At 46.3% G+C, this 21200-nt stretch overlaps 1 protein-coding gene across 1 annotated transcript in view; it reads right to left on the reverse strand.

Annotated features, from left to right (window-relative positions):
* The window catches only part of LOC119357875 (glutenin, low molecular weight subunit-like), a 1531-nt gene extending 1223 nt beyond the window's left edge, over positions 1-308 (reverse strand). Inside the window, exon 1 of the mRNA XM_037624669.1 lies at positions 70-308. Within this exon, the coding sequence (XP_037480566.1) occupies positions 70-308 (239 nt within the window). The remainder of the gene's footprint in view (positions 1-69) is intronic.
* Positions 309-21200: the final 20892 nt, after the last annotated feature.

Consider the following 21200-nt stretch of genomic DNA (forward strand, 5'->3'; position numbering starts at 1 on the left):
TGCTGCGAATATGGTGGCTGTTGTTGCTGCGAATATGGTGGCTGCTGTTGCTGTGAAAATTGTGGTTGTTGTTGCTGTAAAAATGGTGGTTGTTGCTGCTGTGAAATTGGTGGTTGTTGTGAAAACGGTGGTTGTTGTTGCTGTGAAAATGGTGGTTGTTGTTGTTGTTGCAAAAATGGTGATTGCTGTTGCTGCGAAAATGGTGGTTGTTGTTGCTGTGAAAATGGTGGTTGTTGTTGCTGTGAAATTTGCGCAACGGCACTTGCCACCGCAAGAGCGAGGAGGGCAAAGACGAGGAAGGTCTTCATTGTGGATTGGTGTTAACTAGTGTTGCTTGGCTTTGATGCTTGTGCTTGTGATCATCTTTATACTTCATGCCTATTTATAGTTGCCGGGACACCACCTCTTTTCCTTCTTTGCACCGGCTTTAATAATTCTGTTTGGATGCATCTGAAATGAATTTTTTGGTACATTGTGTTGGGTTGCACTAGCTACAAAAGCGTACTTTTAGATTCATCATCAAAGTTGCTTTTTAGTTGTGCATATGATGAGGTAATAGCACCAGGAGTCCCACAACTTGTCCTGGATGTGATGATTTGGTCCCAATCTTGCAAAAGGCAACTATTGAGTCACACGACTTGCAGCCAATGTGCAAATTTGGTCCCAGCCAATTAGAGCACTACAAGTGGAGCCTAGTCAGCACAGCCGGTCAGCACAGTGCATTTTGCATTTACCCCCCTAGACTTAGCACTAATCAACCCGCACTACACCGCAGTTAGTTTAGCTGCCTGGGTATATTCCTGGGATATTCTACTCAGCCCACTGCACTCCACTCACTCATCTTTCTCTGCTCTCGACCATCTCCTGCTCCCCAGCTAGTCGCCGCCGTCCAGCTCACCACCGTCGTCCGTCTAGCTCGCCGCCATGGTGTCTTGGAGTGAAGGATCCAGCTCTTCGTCCGACGGGTACTCTGTCACAAGTGAGGTTAGCTCCAGCTCTAGTACAAACATACTCACTGGCATTTAGGGTTAGCAATGGGGAATTTTTGCTGACAACAATATTTTCTAGGCTCCTGCTCCTGCCACCATTTTCTGCTCTGAGTGGAGAGGCCTTGCTCCGGATCTTGCAGCTAGATGTGAACATCAGTGTGTCTGTGAGAAGTTAGTTTCCTTTGAATCAGTTGACAGTGGAAGGAGGTATCTTGCTTGTGCACAAAAGGTTAGCAGATCTCAAGTTAAGGCCAGCAAATTTGTAATGTGCCATCTTACTGTCATGTGCATAATCTTGTAGTGTGGCATTTAACTGTGGATCAATATAGTTTATTGAGGAAAATCAGTTCACGGAAGAAAACAGTATTTAGTCAACTTCAATTTTGGTTATATGCTAAGAATTGAGATAGTGTTGTAATAATAGATCAATAGTGGTACAAGCTTTGCCATTTATCTAAAAATGTTTTCTTTCTTATTTTGTAGGAAATACCTAAATGCAACTTTGTGGAGTGGATTGACCCTGAATGGCCTGCCACTCTGAAGATGAGTTTAGCCAGGGTTTGGGGCCTGTATCAAGATGAGAACAAGCTAAGGCTCAGGGAAAATGTAGTTAATGCTGAAGAGAATTTTAGGGTTGTGAAAGAGAAGGAAAAGATGGAAAAGGATCTGAGGTTTTTTAAACTAGATTTTGCTAAGATGGTGGCTGACAAGGAGCAGGCAATTACTGAATTGGGAAATGCAAGACTTGTTGTTTCTGACCTGAAGCAAGAGCTTCAGAAGAAGAAGATGTCTGATAAATCTAGCACTACCATTCATCAGGTTGTGAGGGCTAAGGCAGAGAAAGAGAGGAATGAGATGAAGCAAAAGATGGACAGCATGAAGGAACAGATGGACAACATGAAGGAAGAGTTGGACATAGTTGTGTCACAGAGGGATGCCCTGAAGAAGGAGAAGAAGAAACTTGAGTACATGATTGGTGATTTATTCAGGCACAAGGAGGAGAACAAGAGCAAGATAAGGAGGTTGAAGGAGATCTTAGATGAATTTGAGTAATTCATTGCTGGTGTAATGCTGCCTTAAGATGGACCTTTTAATTAGTTGTATTCCTGTAGTGAACTTGGTTAATTTCCATGGCACTGATTATGTATGACTGCTATAAGTTATGTATGACTGCTCTGAATTTGTCTTAATTTAATGTTTAGTTAACTGAAGATTCAGTTATGTATGACTGCTCTGAATTTGTCTTAATTTAATGTTTAGTTAACTGAAAATTCAGTTATGTATGACTGCTCTGAATTTGTCTGAAGTTTCAGTTAACTGAAGATTCAGTTAACTTGGTTGAATTGACAGTGTAACTGAAGATTCAGTTAACTGTATTTGTTTCAGTTAACATGTGTTAAACAGTTAACTGTATTTGTTTCAGTTAACATGTGTTAAACTGAAGATGTGTCAGTTAACATGTGTTAAACTGAAGATGTGTCAGTGCATTTGTTTTAGTTGATATTAAGTACTTTTAGTTAATTACATTTGCATATCTGAAGACAGTGTCAGTGCATTGTTTATGTTACTGAAGATAACCTCTAAGATAACCTAAGATAACCTAAGATAAACCTAAGATTCAGTTCAGTGACACTAAAAAGAGTTAAACCTACAGAAAAAATATGTTAATATCCAGTTTCACTGAAGATTCAGTTAATATTCAGTTATCTGAATATCCAGTTCACTGAATATTTAGTGAATTGCAAATTCAGTTAAGATTATGAATTTGTTTCAGTTAACTAAAAAGTTAAACCTACAGCAGCAATTCAAACACAGCAGCAGCAGGAACATGCCATACACAGCAGCACCAGCATGGCAAACACAGCAGCAGCAACATGGCAAACACAGCAGCAGCAGCATTGTAATCAAAATTAACAGAACAAAATAGCAAGCATAGCAGCATTGCAGCATAGCATCATCTGATCATCATAGCATAAGTTTCAGCAAACATTGCACCAGTTCCCATAGCAGATTGCAAATAACTTATGTGCTGAACTTGTAAGCAGCACACCTAACTTAACTAAACGCAAAATAGCACTAACTTATATGCTGAACTTATAAACAGCATACCTAACTACTTGACCTTCTTCTTCGCTCCTTCTTCAGTCATTCTTCACATCTTCAGTCGCTTGAGACGCTCGGAGCGGCGCACCTCCACTGGAGAAGATCTCTTCTTGCCGATCCTTGCCGGCTCCGCCACCGCGTCCTGCTTGGGCTCCTCCTCCACCAGCTCCTTCTTGACGATGTCAGGCACATCCGGGAGCACCTCCACATCAATCGGGAGGTCTCTGTCGCCCTCCCTGGCATTGTGGACTGGCGCGACCATTTGGATCTCGTCCTCCTCCGCCTCTTCTTCGTCGTCTGACAGGACAACGAGCGACACCTCGACTGTGTCAGACGACGCATACGAGTCAGAGGAGTCCAAATCTCCTCTGTAGCCCGAGTCGTTGTCGGAGTTCACCTTGCAGTACTCTGAGTCGTACGACAGAGAGACGTCGTCGTTGTCGATGTGGACGAGGGGCACCAGCGCAGGCAGGGCCGGAACCATGTCGTGGACGCGCTGCATCCTGGACCACACGCGCTTCAGATCCGGCTGCGTCTGCGGCGTGGTGGCGGACCTGTACATCCACCAACGCGCGCGCTGCCTCGGATCGTCGGAGCGCGTCTCCGCCATTGCGAAGCGGAGGATGTTGGCCGGAGGGGTACCTGGGCCGTCCACGAGAGCGCGCCTCTTCTCGTCGTCGGTCATCACGTTGATGAGGCCCCACGCGTGGTTCGCAAGCATTTCGACGCTGGGGAACCATCGGCCTATCTCCTGGAGCTCCGCGCGCGCGACCTCGTCGTCGCCTGCCAGCTCGTCGACCATCCTCTGCCATGCAGGGTGGTTGTCCATGGCGTCGGCGGCAGCGTCGAGATGGCCGGCGAGGTTTTTTTAGGGTGGAGTGGGAGGTGGGGAGCGTAGAGCCCGAGGCGTCGTGAAACGGAAGTGGTGAGTGGGGGCGGTGGGTGGTGGGTGGTGGCCTCTTAATACAAGTGGAAGAGCGAACGACACCGCTCTGATTAGCACATACAGTTTATCTTGGTATAACAATAGTGGCAATGAGTATCTACCAAGATCACTAGTACTAGCGCACTGGTAAGGAGTTTAAGTTATCAAACAAAAGGTCTTGGGTTCGATACCCAGGATAAACAATTTTTTTCTAAAATTATTTTTAAATAACTACAGTAGTATTCACTCCAAAACAGATTAGTATTCAGTTTATCAACAGCAGTATTCACTGCAACACTTTTTTTAAATCTTTTTTTTTCAGTTCAAAGCAGCAAAATTCAGTTGACACTGTAAAATTCAGTTCAAAGCAGCAAAATTCAGTTGACACAACAAATTTCAGAAAAGCCTTTTTTCAGTCCAACATTCATTTGCCATCCATCATTGACTTATCCCCTAGTTTTGCATCATAGTTTAGTGACAAAAAAGGCAATTAATGCCAATATTTGCCATCAAAAAGTGGCAAATTAAGCAAATGTTTTGCCATCAAAAAGTGGCAACTTAAGCCACTGTTAGGCCAGTCATTGTGTTACATCACATTAGGCCTCTACAAAAAGATGGAATTGTAATGTCCCACAAACTCAGGGATCAGGAGCCAGAAATTCTTCAGGAGAATCATTCAGGTCTGGAATCTCCACTCTCCTCTCCTCTCCAAACAGTAGCCAGTATGCCCTATCACCTGGCATACCTCCTCTCCCCCCTGTTCCTCTTCCTGCAACATGAGTTGCTCCTCTCCCTCCATCAGCAGCTATATTTGACCACCTTCCTCCACCTGCAGTTGCATTTCCCCCTCTTCCTCTGCCTGAAGCTGCTGCTGCCCCTCTTCCTCTGCCTGAAGCTGCTGTTGCTCCTCTTCCTCTGCCTGCATCTGGATTCCTTTTTCTTTTCCTCCCCCTTCCCCTACCAGAAGCTTGAGAGCCTTCTCCTCTCTCAAGTATTGTGCTTGCCCTTGTTTGCCTACCTGCATTCATTTCTGTAGTGACTCTTGGCTGAGGTATTGCAGCACCTGCAGCAAGAACAAATGAAGACTGCTCTGGTAGTGGGCCATGAACTCTATTTGGAGCTCTTCTTAAAAGTTCTCTTTGACTCATGCTGTAGACCATACTGGTTGGTGACTGCATTGGATCCAGTATAGGATTAGCCTGACTAGGGAATATGTTCTGCACAAAAACATTAAGCAATTGAGTCATGTACAGCAAAATTCAGAGAACTACAGTAAATTCAGAGCACTAGAGTGATTTCAGTAAATTCAGAGAACTACAGTAAAATGCAGTAAATTCAGTAACCTGAAGAAATGTGGGGTCATCATAGTTTTCATCAACTAGCTCTACACCTTCTTCAATGAGAGCTTCCTGCCATCTGTAATGCCCCTTTCTGTTGTGATCAGCTCTACCACAAATTGAGCAGTGCATTGTAACACCTTTCTTGTTCAAAATCCTAACACCATTCTTCATCTTCTCCTCAGGAGTCTTCTTCCTATTTTTCTTGGGCCTTCTCAACTGTTTTGTAAACACAGGTGGATACACCTTGTAAGCATTTTGTACCTCCCACACATTTGGGTCTCCTAAAGGGACAAGAGTATATCCATATGCTTTCAGATATGTCCTGACAGTGTAGCACTCATGCACCAATGTCTCTGGGTCAATCCTCTCCTCCCTGCAACAAGCTATTGAATGCCCACATGGTACTCCTGACAACTGCCATCTCCTGCAATCACATGTGTACAAACCAAGATCAACTGTGTAGCTATTGTTACCTGACTGAACTCTGAACATCTGTTGGCCAGCTTCAGATACATGGCAGTTAGCAGCAAATTCAGTGTTCTTGTCTAATTTCTTCTTGATCTTTGGGCATATTCTCTGCCCTGCCCACTTTTCTATAGCTTCTCTTTGCTTACTCACCATCCTGTGCATTATCTTGTAGAAAATGTACTCAAGCATGCTTAGCACTGGCATTTCTCTACCCTCTAGGATATAACTGTTAAAAACTTCAGAGTTATTGTTCAGGAGGATGTCACATTTTGGAAATTCACTGAAGAATGCTTTGCACCAAGTTTTCCACTCAAGCCTTTCAGTCCAGTGGAAAGCAGCTGAGCTGTGACCATCCATTTTTTCACAGTTCTCTCTCCACTTCAACTTGTTTGGTGATCTGGCAATGGCCCACAGGTCTTGCTTCAGTACCTCTCCTTTGTGCTTCTCATTGAAATTTTGGTAAATATGCCTCACACAAAATCTGTGCTCTGCATCTGGCCAAACTTTGTGGACAGCATTTATCAGACCTTTCTGCTTGTCACTCATAAGTGTGAAAGGAGCAGTGTTGGTGATGTTCAGATCATCTTTCAAAGTTGTGAGAAACCACTCCCAAGAACTTGTGCATTCTACTTCCACCCAGCCCATAGCAATGGGGTAAATGCAATCATTAGGATCAATGCCAACTGCACTAAGCAGCACACCTTTAAACCTAGTTTTCATATGACAACCATCTATGAAGATAATAGGCCTGCAGCCCTTAAGCCATCCTCTCTTACATGCATCATATGACCAATACAGTGTTTTCAAACATTTTCCGCCCATTGGAAATTTTGTATCTCTGACCAGTCCAGTTGTCAGCAAAAAAGTTGAGCCAGGGTTCTTCTGTCTTAATTCATGTCCATAATCCCATAGTCTACTGAATTGCTCTTCTTCATCACCATGGATCTCCTTCAGTGCAGTTGTCCTAGCCCTAGCTAACTTCCATCTATTAGGGGTGCAATTAAACTCCTTTGTTATTTTCCTTGAAAATGTTCCAAGTGCCATCTTCTGGTCATCTCTGAATTCTTCTATGAAATAGTTGCAAAGGAATTTAGCTGTCATGTCCTTGAGCTTCCACTTCTTCTGACACATATGATCGCCATAGTAGGCCTTAATGACAAATCCTCCTGTCCTGTTGTCATTGCCAGCCTTAAGCAGCCATGGACAATCACTCTGACAAACTGCATGAAATCTGATCCTGTTATTTTTCACCTTTTTGATTTGCACTCTGTTCTTTATTGAATATGAAGTAATAGCTTTCCTCAGCTCAACCACATCAGCAAAGACCATCCCTACTTTAAATACAGGGTTTTTCATGTCCACCTTGGAATTGAAAGCTTTGAACTTGTACATCAGTTGCTCTTCTTCTTCTCTTGACAGATTCAAATCTTCATCATCAAGTTCATACTCAGGTTCCACCTCTTCCTCCACTTGCTCAACTTCATCAACATCAAAGTCAATGTTCTCTTCATAAAGATCATCATCTCCATCATCTATGTCATAATCACTGTCACTGAAATCTGAATCTGAAAGCACTACATCTTCTGCAACATCACTCACCAAGTGATCTTCTTCAGCAAAATCAGTCAGCAAGTGCTCTCTTTGTGCAACATCATTCAACAACTGCTCTCCTTCTGCAGCATCAGTCAGCAAGTGCTCTCTTTGTGCAACATCAGTCAGCAAAAGCTCTTCTTCTGCAAGATTAACCAGCAAATTGTCTGCTTCTGTCTCCTTTGTTGCAAAGTCTGAATTTGGATCTTCAGCATTGACTGATATGATGCTGTGAGAACTAGCTGCACTGGCTGCAACATCATTTGGGTTTACCACTCTTACAGAATTCTCTACTGATCCCACTGTACATATCAAATCTTGCCTGAAATTACTGATGAAATCTGCATGATCAACCATGATTGAAAGAACCTTATGCTGAGCACTGGCTGTTATCATTTTCTGCACATCCTCATCACCTCTGATTTTGAGCATACCATCTGAAATTGTTTTGTCAGGCATGCACCAATAAATGATGTGCTCATTGACAGAATATCCCAACCAAAGCAGGTGCTCTTTAATGACTGCATATGAGAATGTGCCAGCATCAACATAGTCAAGCACCTCCACTGAAGGATTATAGTACTCCATGTTATTGATTGGTCCACAGAACATCCCACCATGCTCCAGTTCCAATGTGAAGAAAGGGGTGTCCACACCGAGTCCCATTGCTGAATCACAAACTACAATAACACAGTGCAGAATGTAAGAACAATCATCAATAAAAATAACTGAATAAATACATTGAACTGAATAAATACAGTTAACTGTAAGAGCACTGAGTTAACTGAACTTTTTTCAGTTAACTGTAACTTGCAACTGAATTCAGTTAACAGAATAAATTTAGTTAACTAAAGCTTGCAAATTAACTCAACATAAGCAGTAAAAAACTGATGATTTAGCATGGCCAGACCCTAAACTACTTACCTCAAACACTGGCCTACATTGGCCAGACAAAATTTACATTTTTTACAATGCAAATGCTGCCCCCTAAGCACAAACCCTAGGCCAAATTGGCACGTGTATTTGCAAAACAGTATGTACATACTAGCCACAAACCTAAAGTCTGACCGAAAAGGATTACAAACAAGAACCCTAGGTTCTTACCTAAATCCCCAAAACCCTAGGCGGCTAAAATCGACTACCAAATAACCAGTATGAGGTCGCGGGAAGCACTACAACCACAAACTACCAACCAATGCGGCTAAAACGAGCTCAAAACTAGGAGATCCAACGGGGAAGACAACACCGACCGAGAGGGTTGACATCGAGCGAGCACACAGAGGAGGAACAGAGCAGAGAGGAGGAACAGAAGAGAGAGAACTAACCATAATCCGGAGGGTTGACAGCGAAGGGCCGAACTTGGTGAGCGGTAGGCGGCGGCGGCACACCGCCGGTGAAGTCCGGCGACGAGGACATGGCTCACGAGCGCAGCCAGCACGACTGTCGGCCGGTCACGGACAGGGGGGAGAGAGCGACGAATAATTGGGCCAGGGGAGGGAGAACCAATAAATTCAGGTGAAAACTGCGGTGTAGTGCGGGTTGATTAGTGCTAAGCCCAGGGGGTAAATGCAAAATGCGCTATGCTGACCGGCGGTGCTGACTAGGCTCCACTTGTAGTGCTCTGATTGGCTGGGACCAAATTTGCACATTGGCTGCAAGTTGTGTGACTCAATAGTTGCCTTTTGCAAGATTTGGACCAAATCATCACATCCAGGACAAGTTGTGGGACTCCTGGTGCTATTACCTCGCATATGATCATACACAAAGTACAGAAACCTCGATGTTTGGTACATATGACTCACCTTATTAACTTTACATGTCACGCACTTATCAGGATAGTATCACTTTTGCAACCGAGTTTGGAACCTTGTATAGGCTGTCAGCCGTAAACAAGAAAGGCAAAGCTTGTGTAGGACTAAGTTTGCAATCGTGTGTGGGCTGTTAAGATATGCTCGATTATTGAAGTCTTGCGTGTGGAGGGTTCTTCTAGACTCGGTTGCTTTTTATAAAACTAATTTTGTATTTTCCTCTAAGATGATAAGATGAACTGACGCCTACAGAGCATGACATGACTCATCGAATTCCCTTTACATGTAAATGATGGTAGTTGCTTACAAGCTACTCCTACTAGCATATATCCGGTCCTAACTCTAGACACGTCATCATTAGTTCCATCTTCTGATTTCTTTGAGATAAATCATCAGTTCCATCTGTATGTGAAGGAATTTTTTTTGGGTGAAGGGAAATGATAGGTGGGGCTGGAACAGAGGCCCACAGCCTCGAGCGAGTTATTAGGCCCAATATAAGAGTTGTGTGTTAGGCCACCAAATTAGAATTGGGCTATAGTTTTCGGAGGCCTCAACGTCACAAGCCCAGCCCACACTCGGCCGATCTGCATCGTCTTCATCTCCCCCTCCCCGTCCTCCTCGCCGGCCGGACCACTCGCCGGCGCAGCCTCTCCCGCACCCCGCCGCCCGCGGCTGCTCCACGTACGTGCGCGGCGGCGGAGGCGTCAGCAGCCTCCCTTCCATGCTCAGCATCTGAAGAAAGTCCGTCTTCGGTGCCGCGATATCCAAGTTAGTTATAGCATCCAGTCATCTGTATAATCTCAGTGTTTATTCTGTTTTGTACTGTCGTATTTCATATGTTCGTCAGAGGAAATGTGCTTTCTAGAGGCATGTTGCAGCTGGCCGAGTCCGAGATCTCATTTCATTTATATGGCCATAGGCAGCGATCAATAAAAGGGAACTGGAATTTATCTTCCAACGCCACTGTTGTTCTAGCTCTCTGTCTTTACTTTTGCTGCTTCTGTTGTAGGCTTCATCTGATTTTAGTTAGTTAATCTGATCTTGTTAACCTGATAAAGAGAATTCCACCCTGCCCTTTATTCTGCTTCTGCTTTTCACTGTCTCACAATAACACAACATATTAAGCTCACCAAATTGTATCCCTCAAAAATAAAAATGCTCGCCAATTTGTATCACATACTCATACATGTATTTCATCGCGGAATAACAGGAGATTGTCAAGTTGTGTTTTACCATATCAGTGTATCATTTGCTCATATGAGCAAGAGATGGTCACCTGCCAGCTTATTTTGTTCATATCTGAGATCGATCATGCCTCCATTATATGGTTAAGAAGTTGGGTTTCATCCGATTTTAGTTTGTTAAGCTTATCTCGTTAAACTAATAATAAGAACTCCATACAGTCGTTTATTCTGATCTTCATTGCCTCACAATAATAAGAGAACCTATTAAGCTCGTCGAAATTGTATCTCATACTCATACTGTTAGAGTACATAATGGGCCTAATGGACCCGTTAGTCTTAGGGTTAATTAGAGATAAGAGTCGCTTTCTTAGGGGTCAAGTAAGCCTTACTTGGGAGTCAAGTAAACCTCTCTATATGAAGAGAGGAGATGTATCAATCTAAGGAAGCAAGAATTAAGAAGGAAATCCTTCCATCTTGCCCGGCCGTGGGCAAAAGGCCCCCGGCCGGCCTTCTTGCGCCCTCCTTCTAGCAGCGCCATAACAATTTGGTATCAGCTAGCTTCGGTTCAATCATGTCTTCACCGCCACCCAACCCGTCTCTTCCGTTGCCGGTCACGACCGTCGCCCCGCTCCTGCCCGCGCCGGGATCCTCCGTCGCGCCCGCCCCCGTCGTCCTCACCCCGGAGGTATCCCGGGCGCTGCGGGACCTAACACAGGCGGTCCAGGAGATCCACCTGTTCTTGGCCGGGTCCTATGGGCCGCACCCGGCTGCGCCGCCCATCACCGCCACCGCGCCGCCGTGGCAGCCGCCGCACCAAGCGGCCCCCGCCGCGCTCGCCGGGCTGCTGCAGCAGCCGCTGCAGCTGCCATCCATCGCCCCGTCCTGGCTGTCGTGGCAGCCGCCGCACCAGGCGGCCTTCGCCGCTCTCGCCGGGCCACTGCAGCTGCCATCCATCGCCACCACCGCTCAGCCCTGGCTGCACTGGCAGCCGCCGCTCCTGCCGGCCCCCGCCGCGCCCGGCGCTCCGCCGCAGCAGCCGCTGCCGCTGCCCGGTGCGCCACCGCCGCAGCCGCTGCCGCAGCCACCGCCGGTTAGCTCCGGTCCCGCATCGACTGCGCCGGTGGGAGTCCCGCTCCACCAAGTCCAGTCCCCGCCGTCGCCGTCACCGCTTCCGTCTTGGATCGCTACCCGCCACGTGTCGGCGGCGGTGAGGCTGCAGGCTACTGCGCGCGGCCTCCTAGCGCGTCGGCGTGTGCGGGAGATGCGTGGTCTGCAGCTGCCGCTCCTCCAAGTTGCCCTTCGCTGCGCAAAGGACCTCGATCTCATCCGCTCCGCCGGGGATCTTGGGCATGCGGTTTCCCCCACGGGCAGCGGGCATGCTGTTTTCCCCACGGGCAGCGACCTCCAAGTCTGCGACATTGGCGGTTGGGGGGGGGGGCGCACCCCTCCTCGTCATTCTCCATCGCAAGCCCCCCACTCTTTCCTGTGCGGTGCAGACCAACAGCCGTCCGGCAGGAAGAAGGCATGGTGTCACCGACAACAACGCACCACGTAGCACCACTGCATTCCGTCATCGGGCGCCGCAAGGGCGCCTCTGCTGGTCACTCTTGCGACCACTTCCAGGTGGCCATACACATGCACTCATTTTGTCCAGATGGTGTCCATGGGATCCAGGTGGCTGTACACGTGCACGTCCGACGTGCGGATGGTATCCACTTTTTGTTAAGAGGTCCAAAATAAATCGTCCCAGTCCATTTCAGGTTGAGAATAATAAAACAAGCCGAGATGTAAAAGGCTTGTTTTTAGGTGTTAGGTTTGGGTTGCGTCGAGTCATGGTTATAAGTTGGTTAGGCTGCAGCTTGAGGACAAGCTGCATGTCCAGGTGGGGTGTAGTGTTAGAGTACATAATGGGCCTAATGGACCCGTTAGTCTTAGGGTTAATTAGAGATAAGAGTCGCTTTCTTAGGGTCAAGTAAGCCTTGCTTGGGAGTCAAGTAAACCTCACTATATAAAGAGAGGAGATGTATCAATCTAAAGAAGCAAGAATTAAGAAGGAAATCCTTCCATCTTGCCCGGCCGTGGGCAAAAGGTCCCCGGCCGGCCTTCTTGCGCCCTCCTTCTAGCAGCGCCATAACACATACACATATCTTTGATCATCGAATAACATAAATTATCATATCAGTGCAAAAGTATATATCATTTGTCCATAATCCATATTCACAAGAGATAATTATCTGCCAGACAATTATTCTTATCTTTGAGATCCGATCCTGTACTCAATGCTAATTAGAGGTGTCATTAAGACAAGAAAATAACCACTTGCCCCCGGGTCTTGTCTCGTTAGCAGAAAGCATGTGATGCATTCAAGTTTCAATGAATTCACGAAAACCAATATTGTGGTCTGCTGTCACCCTTCAGTTGAGGTAATTGTTTAATTTGCATTCTTGCGACTTCTTGTATTTGGAAAGAAAATTCATACTATTTTCCGACTTGCCAATGCATCGTCACTTCTAAAAACCAATATTGTGGTCCTCCTTGTGCGGCAGGTACTTGAGATGGATTGCATTCTGTAAGTGCACTGTATGTGTGCTCTCACCCAACAATGGAGGTAATTGTTAAGTTTGCATTCCTGCAACTTCTTGTATATATCTGGAAAGAAACTTCTTACTATTTGCTCAGTTCACAGCCAATGTATCTTTGCTTTTTTTCTTTTTTCTTTTTGCAACACAATGTATCTTCACTTTTGAAAAACTGCATTGGATGTACCGACATAAATATATAATATAATGATGATCTAATGGCAAATTATATGGCCATAGGCAGTGATGATCAATAAGAGGGCACATGAATTTATCTTCTAACGTATGCATCACTATTTGTTTAGCTCTCTGTCTTTATTTTTTCGCCGGCATTGTATGGTTAAAAGTTAGGTTTCATCTGGTTTAGTTAGTTAGGGAGATCTTGTTGTGCTCTCTATCTTTATTTTTGTGGCCTCCGTTGTATGGTTAAAAAGTTAGGTTTCATCTGGTTTTAGTTGAGTGAATTGCAAAAAACATCGACATTGAAGGCTAGGGTTGCAGAAACCACGGTTCTACGGTTTTGTGCCAAAAATCACTAATTCCGAGACTAATTTTTTGCAAAAAACACTAGTCACCTGGTTCGCTCGTTTTAATCACGATTATGACAGATGGGTCCCACCGAGAAGGGTGACGTGGCATGACATAATGGATCGCAATAAAGCATATAAGGGACTACATTGTAAAAGGGCATAAGAGGATAAGTTCATTTATATTCATTAAAAAACAGAGGATAAGGTTCCAGCGAGCTGCTAGCTCGTGCATGGCCGCCTGGCCACCGGCGCCACTGCTCGCTCACGCGCGGCCGGCGGGGCTGCTGCTTGCTCGCTGCTCGCTCGCGCCTGGCCGCCTGCGCCAGTTCTGCTGCTCGCTCCGGCGCCGCTGCTACTCGTCGTCGCTGACGCTCGGCGGCAGGCACTGCTGCTGCTGCTCGCTCCCGTCGCCGCCCCTCCCCCCTGCTCTACCTCCCTCGCGCCCCCACAACCATGGCTCCGGCCATTAGCCAGCGCAGCCGAGCTTCGCAGCCGCCCTCGTCGCCGGCGATCCCAACCCCTCTGACCGGCGACGCCGCCCCGACCCTTGTCTACAGCGAGGACCCCCCCAGCCACCCAGCAAGCTAGCAGTGCAAGCACCCGCTTGATCCTCACCCAGACGGCACCTCCTCCATTCGTGGCCGTCCCAGCACCGCCGATGCGGACGCGGCACCACCGGCTGAAGGACAGACGCCGCGCTCTTCCCCCTCCGGGCGACGCTCTTGTGGCCGTACCTTGCCGGCGACGAGACCCCATGAACGCCGCCGTGTCGTGCTGCAGTTTTGCTTTGGCAGGACCCGATTGCGTTTTTATTTTTGCCCCAAGGGTGTCTATGTAAATGTAGATAAACCTGTCTAAGCCGTTCGTGCAAAATCCTAATGCCACGTCAGCTTTTGCGGGTTACACTTGTCATAATCGTCACCAAATGGGTCAAAACCGACAACTAGTGTTTTTTGCAAAAAATTAGCCTTGGAATTAGTTGTTTTTGGCACAAAACTGTAGAACTGTGGTTCGTGCAACTCTAGCCTTCAATGTCGATGTTTTCTGCAATTCACTCGGTTTTAGTTAGTTATAAGCGGATCTCTTTAAGCTCTCTATCTTTATTTTTGCTGCCTCCGTTGTATGGTTAAAAAGTTAGGTTTCGTCTGATTTTAGTAAGTTAAGCAGATCTCGTTAAGTTTTCTATCTTTATTTTGGCTGCCTCATTGTATGGTTAAAAAGTTGGGTTTTATCTGATTTTAGTTGGTTATAAGCGGATCTCGTTAAGGTGGTAAGAAGAACTCCATATGGTCCTGCCTCACAATAACAGAACCTATTAACCTTGTCAAAATTGTATCTCATACTCATACATATCATTTATTTTCGAATAACATGAATTATCATATCAGTACATATATCATCTGTCCATATGCACAAGAGATAATCATCTGCCAGCTGATTTATTCTTATCGCTGAGAGCCGATCTTGTCCCTTCATTGTTAATTAGAGGTGTCACTATAAAAGACAAGAAAATAACCATACGGATCTCGTTAAGGTGGTAAGAAGAACTCCATATGGTCCTGCCTCACAATAACAGAACCTATTAACCTTGTCAAAATTGTATCTCATACTCATACATATCATTTATTTTCGAATAACATGAATTATCATATCAGTACATATATCATCTGTCCATATGCACAAGAGATAATCATCTGCCAGCTGATTTATTCTTATTGCTGAGAGCCGATCTTGTCCCTTCATTGTTAATTAGAGGTGTCACTATAAAAGACAAGAAAATAACCACTTGCCCTTGGGTCTTCTCTCGTCAGCAGAAACTTGCCCTCGGTGCTAGGGTTGAGGGACCCCTGGCGTCGCCCAGGGGGAGGCGACGCGAGAGGAGGTGAGCTAGTTGCTCGTGCGCGGCCGCTATTTGCTGCAGGTTTTGTGATATTTGGACGTTCAATGTACATTGAGATATTGGATTAACTTTGTTAAGCCTATGAGATTTGTACATTGAGATATTGGAGGAACTACCACACATTTGCAAAGCAGCCATGGCTACTAGGATCATGGTTCTGCTTCTTCTCCTGCTCCTCTCATTCTCAGAGTCCACCACCCCTTACCAGGTGTTAGATTTCAACACGGCAACCCAGAGTACCGAGGAGCTTCACCAAGATATGGAGCGGGCGTTTTCGCTCCTCTCCTTCTGGCGGTTCATCAGGCGAAGTGCATATGAAGGCCAAATTTGTTGTTGCTGCGCGCTTCTGTGCTGAAGTGGGCACGAAGCTATGGAGCAGAAGCTGATATGCTGAAGCATTCTCTCATCTTCTTGTTGATTGCACTGGCAGACGGCCTGCAAGCTCGCTGCATCCCGGACACGAAGGCCAAAGATGTTGCTGCCATGCTCTTCCACGACGTGGGCGAGGAGGAGGTCCCACGACATCACCCACCACAGGCTCCCGTACTGCATGATGGAGCAATCGGGCACTGACATCTCTATTTGGCCAAGCGTATAGTGCAATCTAGTTACCCTAAAGCTTCCATGTATCTGTCGTTTGTCGGAGGGAGGATTCATGGCATATGTTATCGTCCTGGTTAATGTGGTCATCTGTTATCCAACCTTAATCCTTACTAGAACCGAGAATTACATGGGTAATGTGGGGCATTGGTAGCCATTACATATGTAATAGCTTAAATCGATTGAGAGAGAACTTTACTTGCGTTTATACTTATAGTAGTTCATATGAACAATGTATAATACTTACTAAAAACTAGGAGGGTAACGCAAGAATGAGATCAGACCTCAACAGGGAAATGAAAGTAGCTACTAATCAGCCAAATAGTGGGTGTCAACTAATTTTTTTACTAACACGCAACTAATGACATACCCTACTGTATATCCAAATATGCCATATCAGACATCGGAAAAAGGATTTTATAATATCTATAACAATAATGAACAATAGTTTCTTTTTGCGAAAATGATCCGATCAATTATAAAAGTACATTGGAACTATAAAGTATCTCCAATACAATAAAAATTACATTGAGATTCCGAGACCACCGAATGACCAAAACTACCGCCAAAACGAGCGACCAACACGCTGCTGTTGCCACTCACCTACCGGAGCAGACTTGACATTGTCGATGAAAGTTGGGATGTCTTCATGCACGTGCTGCTAAGGACCAGCGCACTGGAGGCGCAGTCGTCACCATGAAACCCTTATATAAATCTGAGCTCGGTAGAAAAATTAGCGACCCACTGAACAAGTCCATTTTACTTGGCAAAGCACTAGTAGGAAAAGGCCTACTAGTGGCGCACCTGTTTTGCCTACTAACGGCGCACTACAGGTGCGCCACTAGCACCACGCCATTAGAATTTATTACTAATGGCGCACTACAGGTGCGCCATTAGTATCTGGTATATTAATGGCGCACCATGCAGTGCGTCATTAGTATAGCTCACGGTGCGCCATTAGTATGTCTCCCAGGGGGCCATATTTACCCATGTGCTTTGACATACTAATGGCGCACTGGTGGATGATGCGCCATTAGTGTGCTCTGGCTTACTAATGGCGCATTATGTGGTGGTGCACCACTAGTATGAATATTAGAGATTTTTTTCTTTTTTGATATTTTCACATGTTACAAAATATATTATTAGACAGAATATAGCTAGCACCACACGGCAACAGCAGATTCATCGAATACAATAGAAGATTAGTCTCCGAATACAATTCATCATATTAGTCTCCGAATTTAAAATACCGAACAAAGTTAGAACATTACAAGTCTCGAAACCGCGAGTAGCGAGTTTGTCTTCACATTACAAGTCGATATCGATCATCTAAACTATCATCACATAGAAGAGAGTTGCGGTCATCACGATGAGCAAAATCGCGATGAAACTGGTCTTCATCCGGTTCCTCCAACGCTCCCTCCTCTCTCCCGCTAGATAGCGCGCGTATCTAACTTCCGCCTCCGCCCTAGTGGTGTACCCTTTGTAACTGTTACCGCTGAAACGGTGAACCTATCTCCGACACTCCTCCCAGTCGTCGTAGACTCCGGGAACCTTACCCTTGTACACGACATACGACGACATCTCTATGCACTAGCCAAACAAAATGTTAGTAACAATTCATAGACAATACATAAGCAATATATAAGTATGCAACAAAAGGATCGGAAGAGAAAAGAAACACATTCATATCGTCGATTACATCTAAGTTGAATGACTGTCCAAACCAAAGAGACATACAGGTTTGTTAAAGTTTAATTACAACATGAGCCAATCGATGTTTCAGAACTACACATAGCATCACTACTTTCGACTCGACTCAAGGGACCAGAGCGTGGATGAAGCCGCTGTCTCTCGTGATGGTCATGAAATCACGGGCGTTGTCAGCCTGCATTTGTAGCGTTGTGTCTATCTCACTGTTGGACGGTTGATTTCTGAGGTTGAACTGCCCCGAGGTACGAAGGACATCTTGATGGATGATTTCCACAAACTCCGACTGGATGCGAAAGAATTCTTGTCTGATGTCCGCGTCCTGGATTGCCGACAAGCTCGCGGCCCAATCTTTGAAATTATTTGGTAGCAGAAGGTGATTATGGTCCCGTACGATCGCCCGCATGTGATGGAGGGCGTAGTAGGCATCCTTCTGACCGCCAGGCGGCTGCTTGATGCAGCAGAACATCGTATTATGGGCGAACACGTGCTTGCCATACTTACGAACTGGCCTGGTGAAGGTGTCTCCAGATTTGGCGTAGCCGGGGAGAACATGATCAAGAACTTTCTTGATATTTGTGTAGTCTTTCTTCGACTGACGGTCCGAGTCGAAATACGTGACTATGGAATATTTCGGCCTTAAGAGGATGAGTGTGCAATGTGTGTCACTGCATAAAACACGGTATGTTAGAAAAAACGATCGAAATCTAAGAAATCATATGTTACGGGGCGGTTGACGGGACGACTTACTCGGGAAAGTAAGGCACAAGGAAGTTATCCTTATCTGGGTTTGCCAAAATGACGCCTTCGAGGTAAGAACTCGCGACTTGCCGGTCCCCAGCGCTGCCCAAGATCTTGGCACACATGTAGAAGGGGTCGACTATCACGATGTCTGGGGTCTTGTCTCTAATGATCCGCATCTCCATACTCAGCGAAAATAGCCGAACGAAGGTGTAGTGCAGCGGATAAAGGTTAAACATAGCGAAGATGTCATCAAACCGCAGGACGATCGTAACCCCGATGGAGTTATCCACAAAGCCCTTGCCCTCTGGCACATTGGCCACGAAAACCGGGTATGCCACGTCATTCTCTCTGAGATGCCGCTTTTCCAAAGAAAGAACACTGTCATGCAGACTCCGTATAGCACCGGTTGCAGCATTGAGCATATTAGTCGGTAGCATAGGCCTACCCGCCACATACACCCTCCTCGAGATATCCTTAGGTGAAGGTGGCCCGTCCTGAGCATGGATCGTACTCAATGCCGGCTGGCTCCCACCCTTGTTACTCTTTCTTTTTCGTCTCTTCTTCTTCTGCTGTAATGGGACCGAGTTCTGCTCATAGACCGCCTTCTTGAATGTGTTGGGGCTGATAATATTTCGCACCTCGGCTATCTGAGGCTCGGTGAAGTCGGCAGCTGGAGGCGTCTCCTGAGAACTGAACGCCAGACGACGCCTGTTGCAATTGGGTTTCTCCGCGGTACCAGCTAGATCGTGATCGTCTTTTGTAGGGTTGGGTTCTTGAGAAGGAGGCCCCAAGAATTCGTCATCGTACCCATGTTCGGCAAAGTACTTATCGATGTTGGTAAATGTACCGTTGTCGTCCGAATCCTGTGCCATATGCATGTTCGGATCCTGTGCCATAGGGATGTCCGACATGTCCGGTAGTGTTGCGACGGTCTTGCCATGGCTTGGCGCCGACACGACTGGCGGTGTTGTCTTTGGGGTGGTGTCCCCCGCCCCCAAACGAATCTGGCTCTTCGGCCAAAGAAGGGGCCAGCTTAGGCAGGCGCTGAGGGTCATCGCATCATCTTCGTCGGCCCCGGCGGGTCGAATTGGAGGTAACAACTCGTCGCAGCCTGGCAGCACCCGAACCAGTTGAACCCTATACACGGTGGGTGGCATCGGATTACCGTGGAACACGGGGTTGCCCGGTTGAACGATTCTGCCCTTGGCGACATCGACCAACTCGTCGTTCACGGAGTGCAGGAGAGTGCACGGAATGTCGGCGGCGCCCTGCGAAAACATGTAGGGCGTCAGGGATGCCCAGTCAAAGGCAAGGAGATGAAGTCCTCGGCCGAGAGGCATAATTAGTTACCGTGATGATGGCGTCGAGCTCGGCTAATGTAGAGGCACCGCCAAAGCCGGGCGTGCAATTGACGGAGGGGCCGCTTGTTGCCGAGGTGCCGGCCGGCGTACACCCGGGTGCATTAAGCTCCAATGCTCGTGCCGGCGTCGGAGACACCAATGCCGCCTGTTGGGGAACGTAGTAAATTCAAAAAATTTCCTACGCACCGCAAAATCATGGTGATGCATAGCAACGAGAGGGGAGAGTGGTGTCCACGTACCCTCGTAGACCGATAGCGGAAGCGTTATGACAACGCGGTTGACACTACACCACAACACTGATATAAGGACAGAAAAACAGCCGGGAAAACACGCTTATAAGGGCAGACAATCTACCGGGATAGCGTTTCTCCCGGCAGATAGAACCGCCACGAGAACGGCTGCTGAGGATTAGTTGTACCGGCAGATAAACTTCTCCCGGCAGTTTCTTTGCCGGCAGTTTGTTTTCTCCCGGCAGATTGGTCAAGGCACATGAAACTACAATTGCCGGCAGTTTAGCTGCCTGCACATGCATGTTTTCCCGGCAGTTATGATGCCAGCACTTCAATTTCACTAGCAAACTATTGTAGGCATCCCTGATGTAATATCCATTCATTATGTTAAGCAATCAGGACACCTCACACAATTTATACATATACTTCAAAGTAACATATAGGCCTCATCGGAAACCGTAAACTTCATTCCATAAATATAAGAACATATATAAGCAGATTGTGCCACAAAAGGAGTACATAAATGTTTCTAGATAGATGTGCCACACAACCAAAACGAAGTAGTTCCACAAAGGGAGACGTGTATATGTTTCTAAATGTGTCACGCAACCAAAATGGCCATATAGTGGCCTATGTGCGAAAACGGCCACCAAAATGAGCTGAACTTCCCAATGTCTCCAGGTTCAACAAACAAGACTCATTACATTATCACTCCACCAACTTAATAGTAGATCTTGCAAACCTTCAACAGCTTGTAGATCATCCAAATCTCCATCAAGTAGTGCATCTTTGGGAAACTTGCAAAAGACCGGAAACTCAAAATGGAGCTCTCATAGCACAATAAACCTGTTGTAAGTTGTAACATACATGAACATGCAACTAGTACTCGACAATAAAAATGCAATTTTTACATCACATAAGGACAAGTGTTCTAATGCCTTCTTTGTTTGCCTTGCTATTGGGCGTTGGCTGTAGCAGCACACGCTGTGAAATTATTCAGTACATGGAGTTTGAATGAAGGCTGATGTTATACACAGCAGGGGCGGAGCCAGGGGGACGAGCAGGGGCCTGGCCCCCCCAACGATCGACAAATTTAGTAGCAGCGACGAGTAATTGCCAACGAGATTAGATCAATATGT

Source organism: Triticum dicoccoides, chromosome 1A (assembly GCF_002162155.2).
Source record: "Triticum dicoccoides isolate Atlit2015 ecotype Zavitan chromosome 1A, WEW_v2.0, whole genome shotgun sequence".
In the NCBI taxonomy this organism is placed as follows: domain Eukaryota; kingdom Viridiplantae; phylum Streptophyta; class Magnoliopsida; order Poales; family Poaceae; genus Triticum; species Triticum dicoccoides.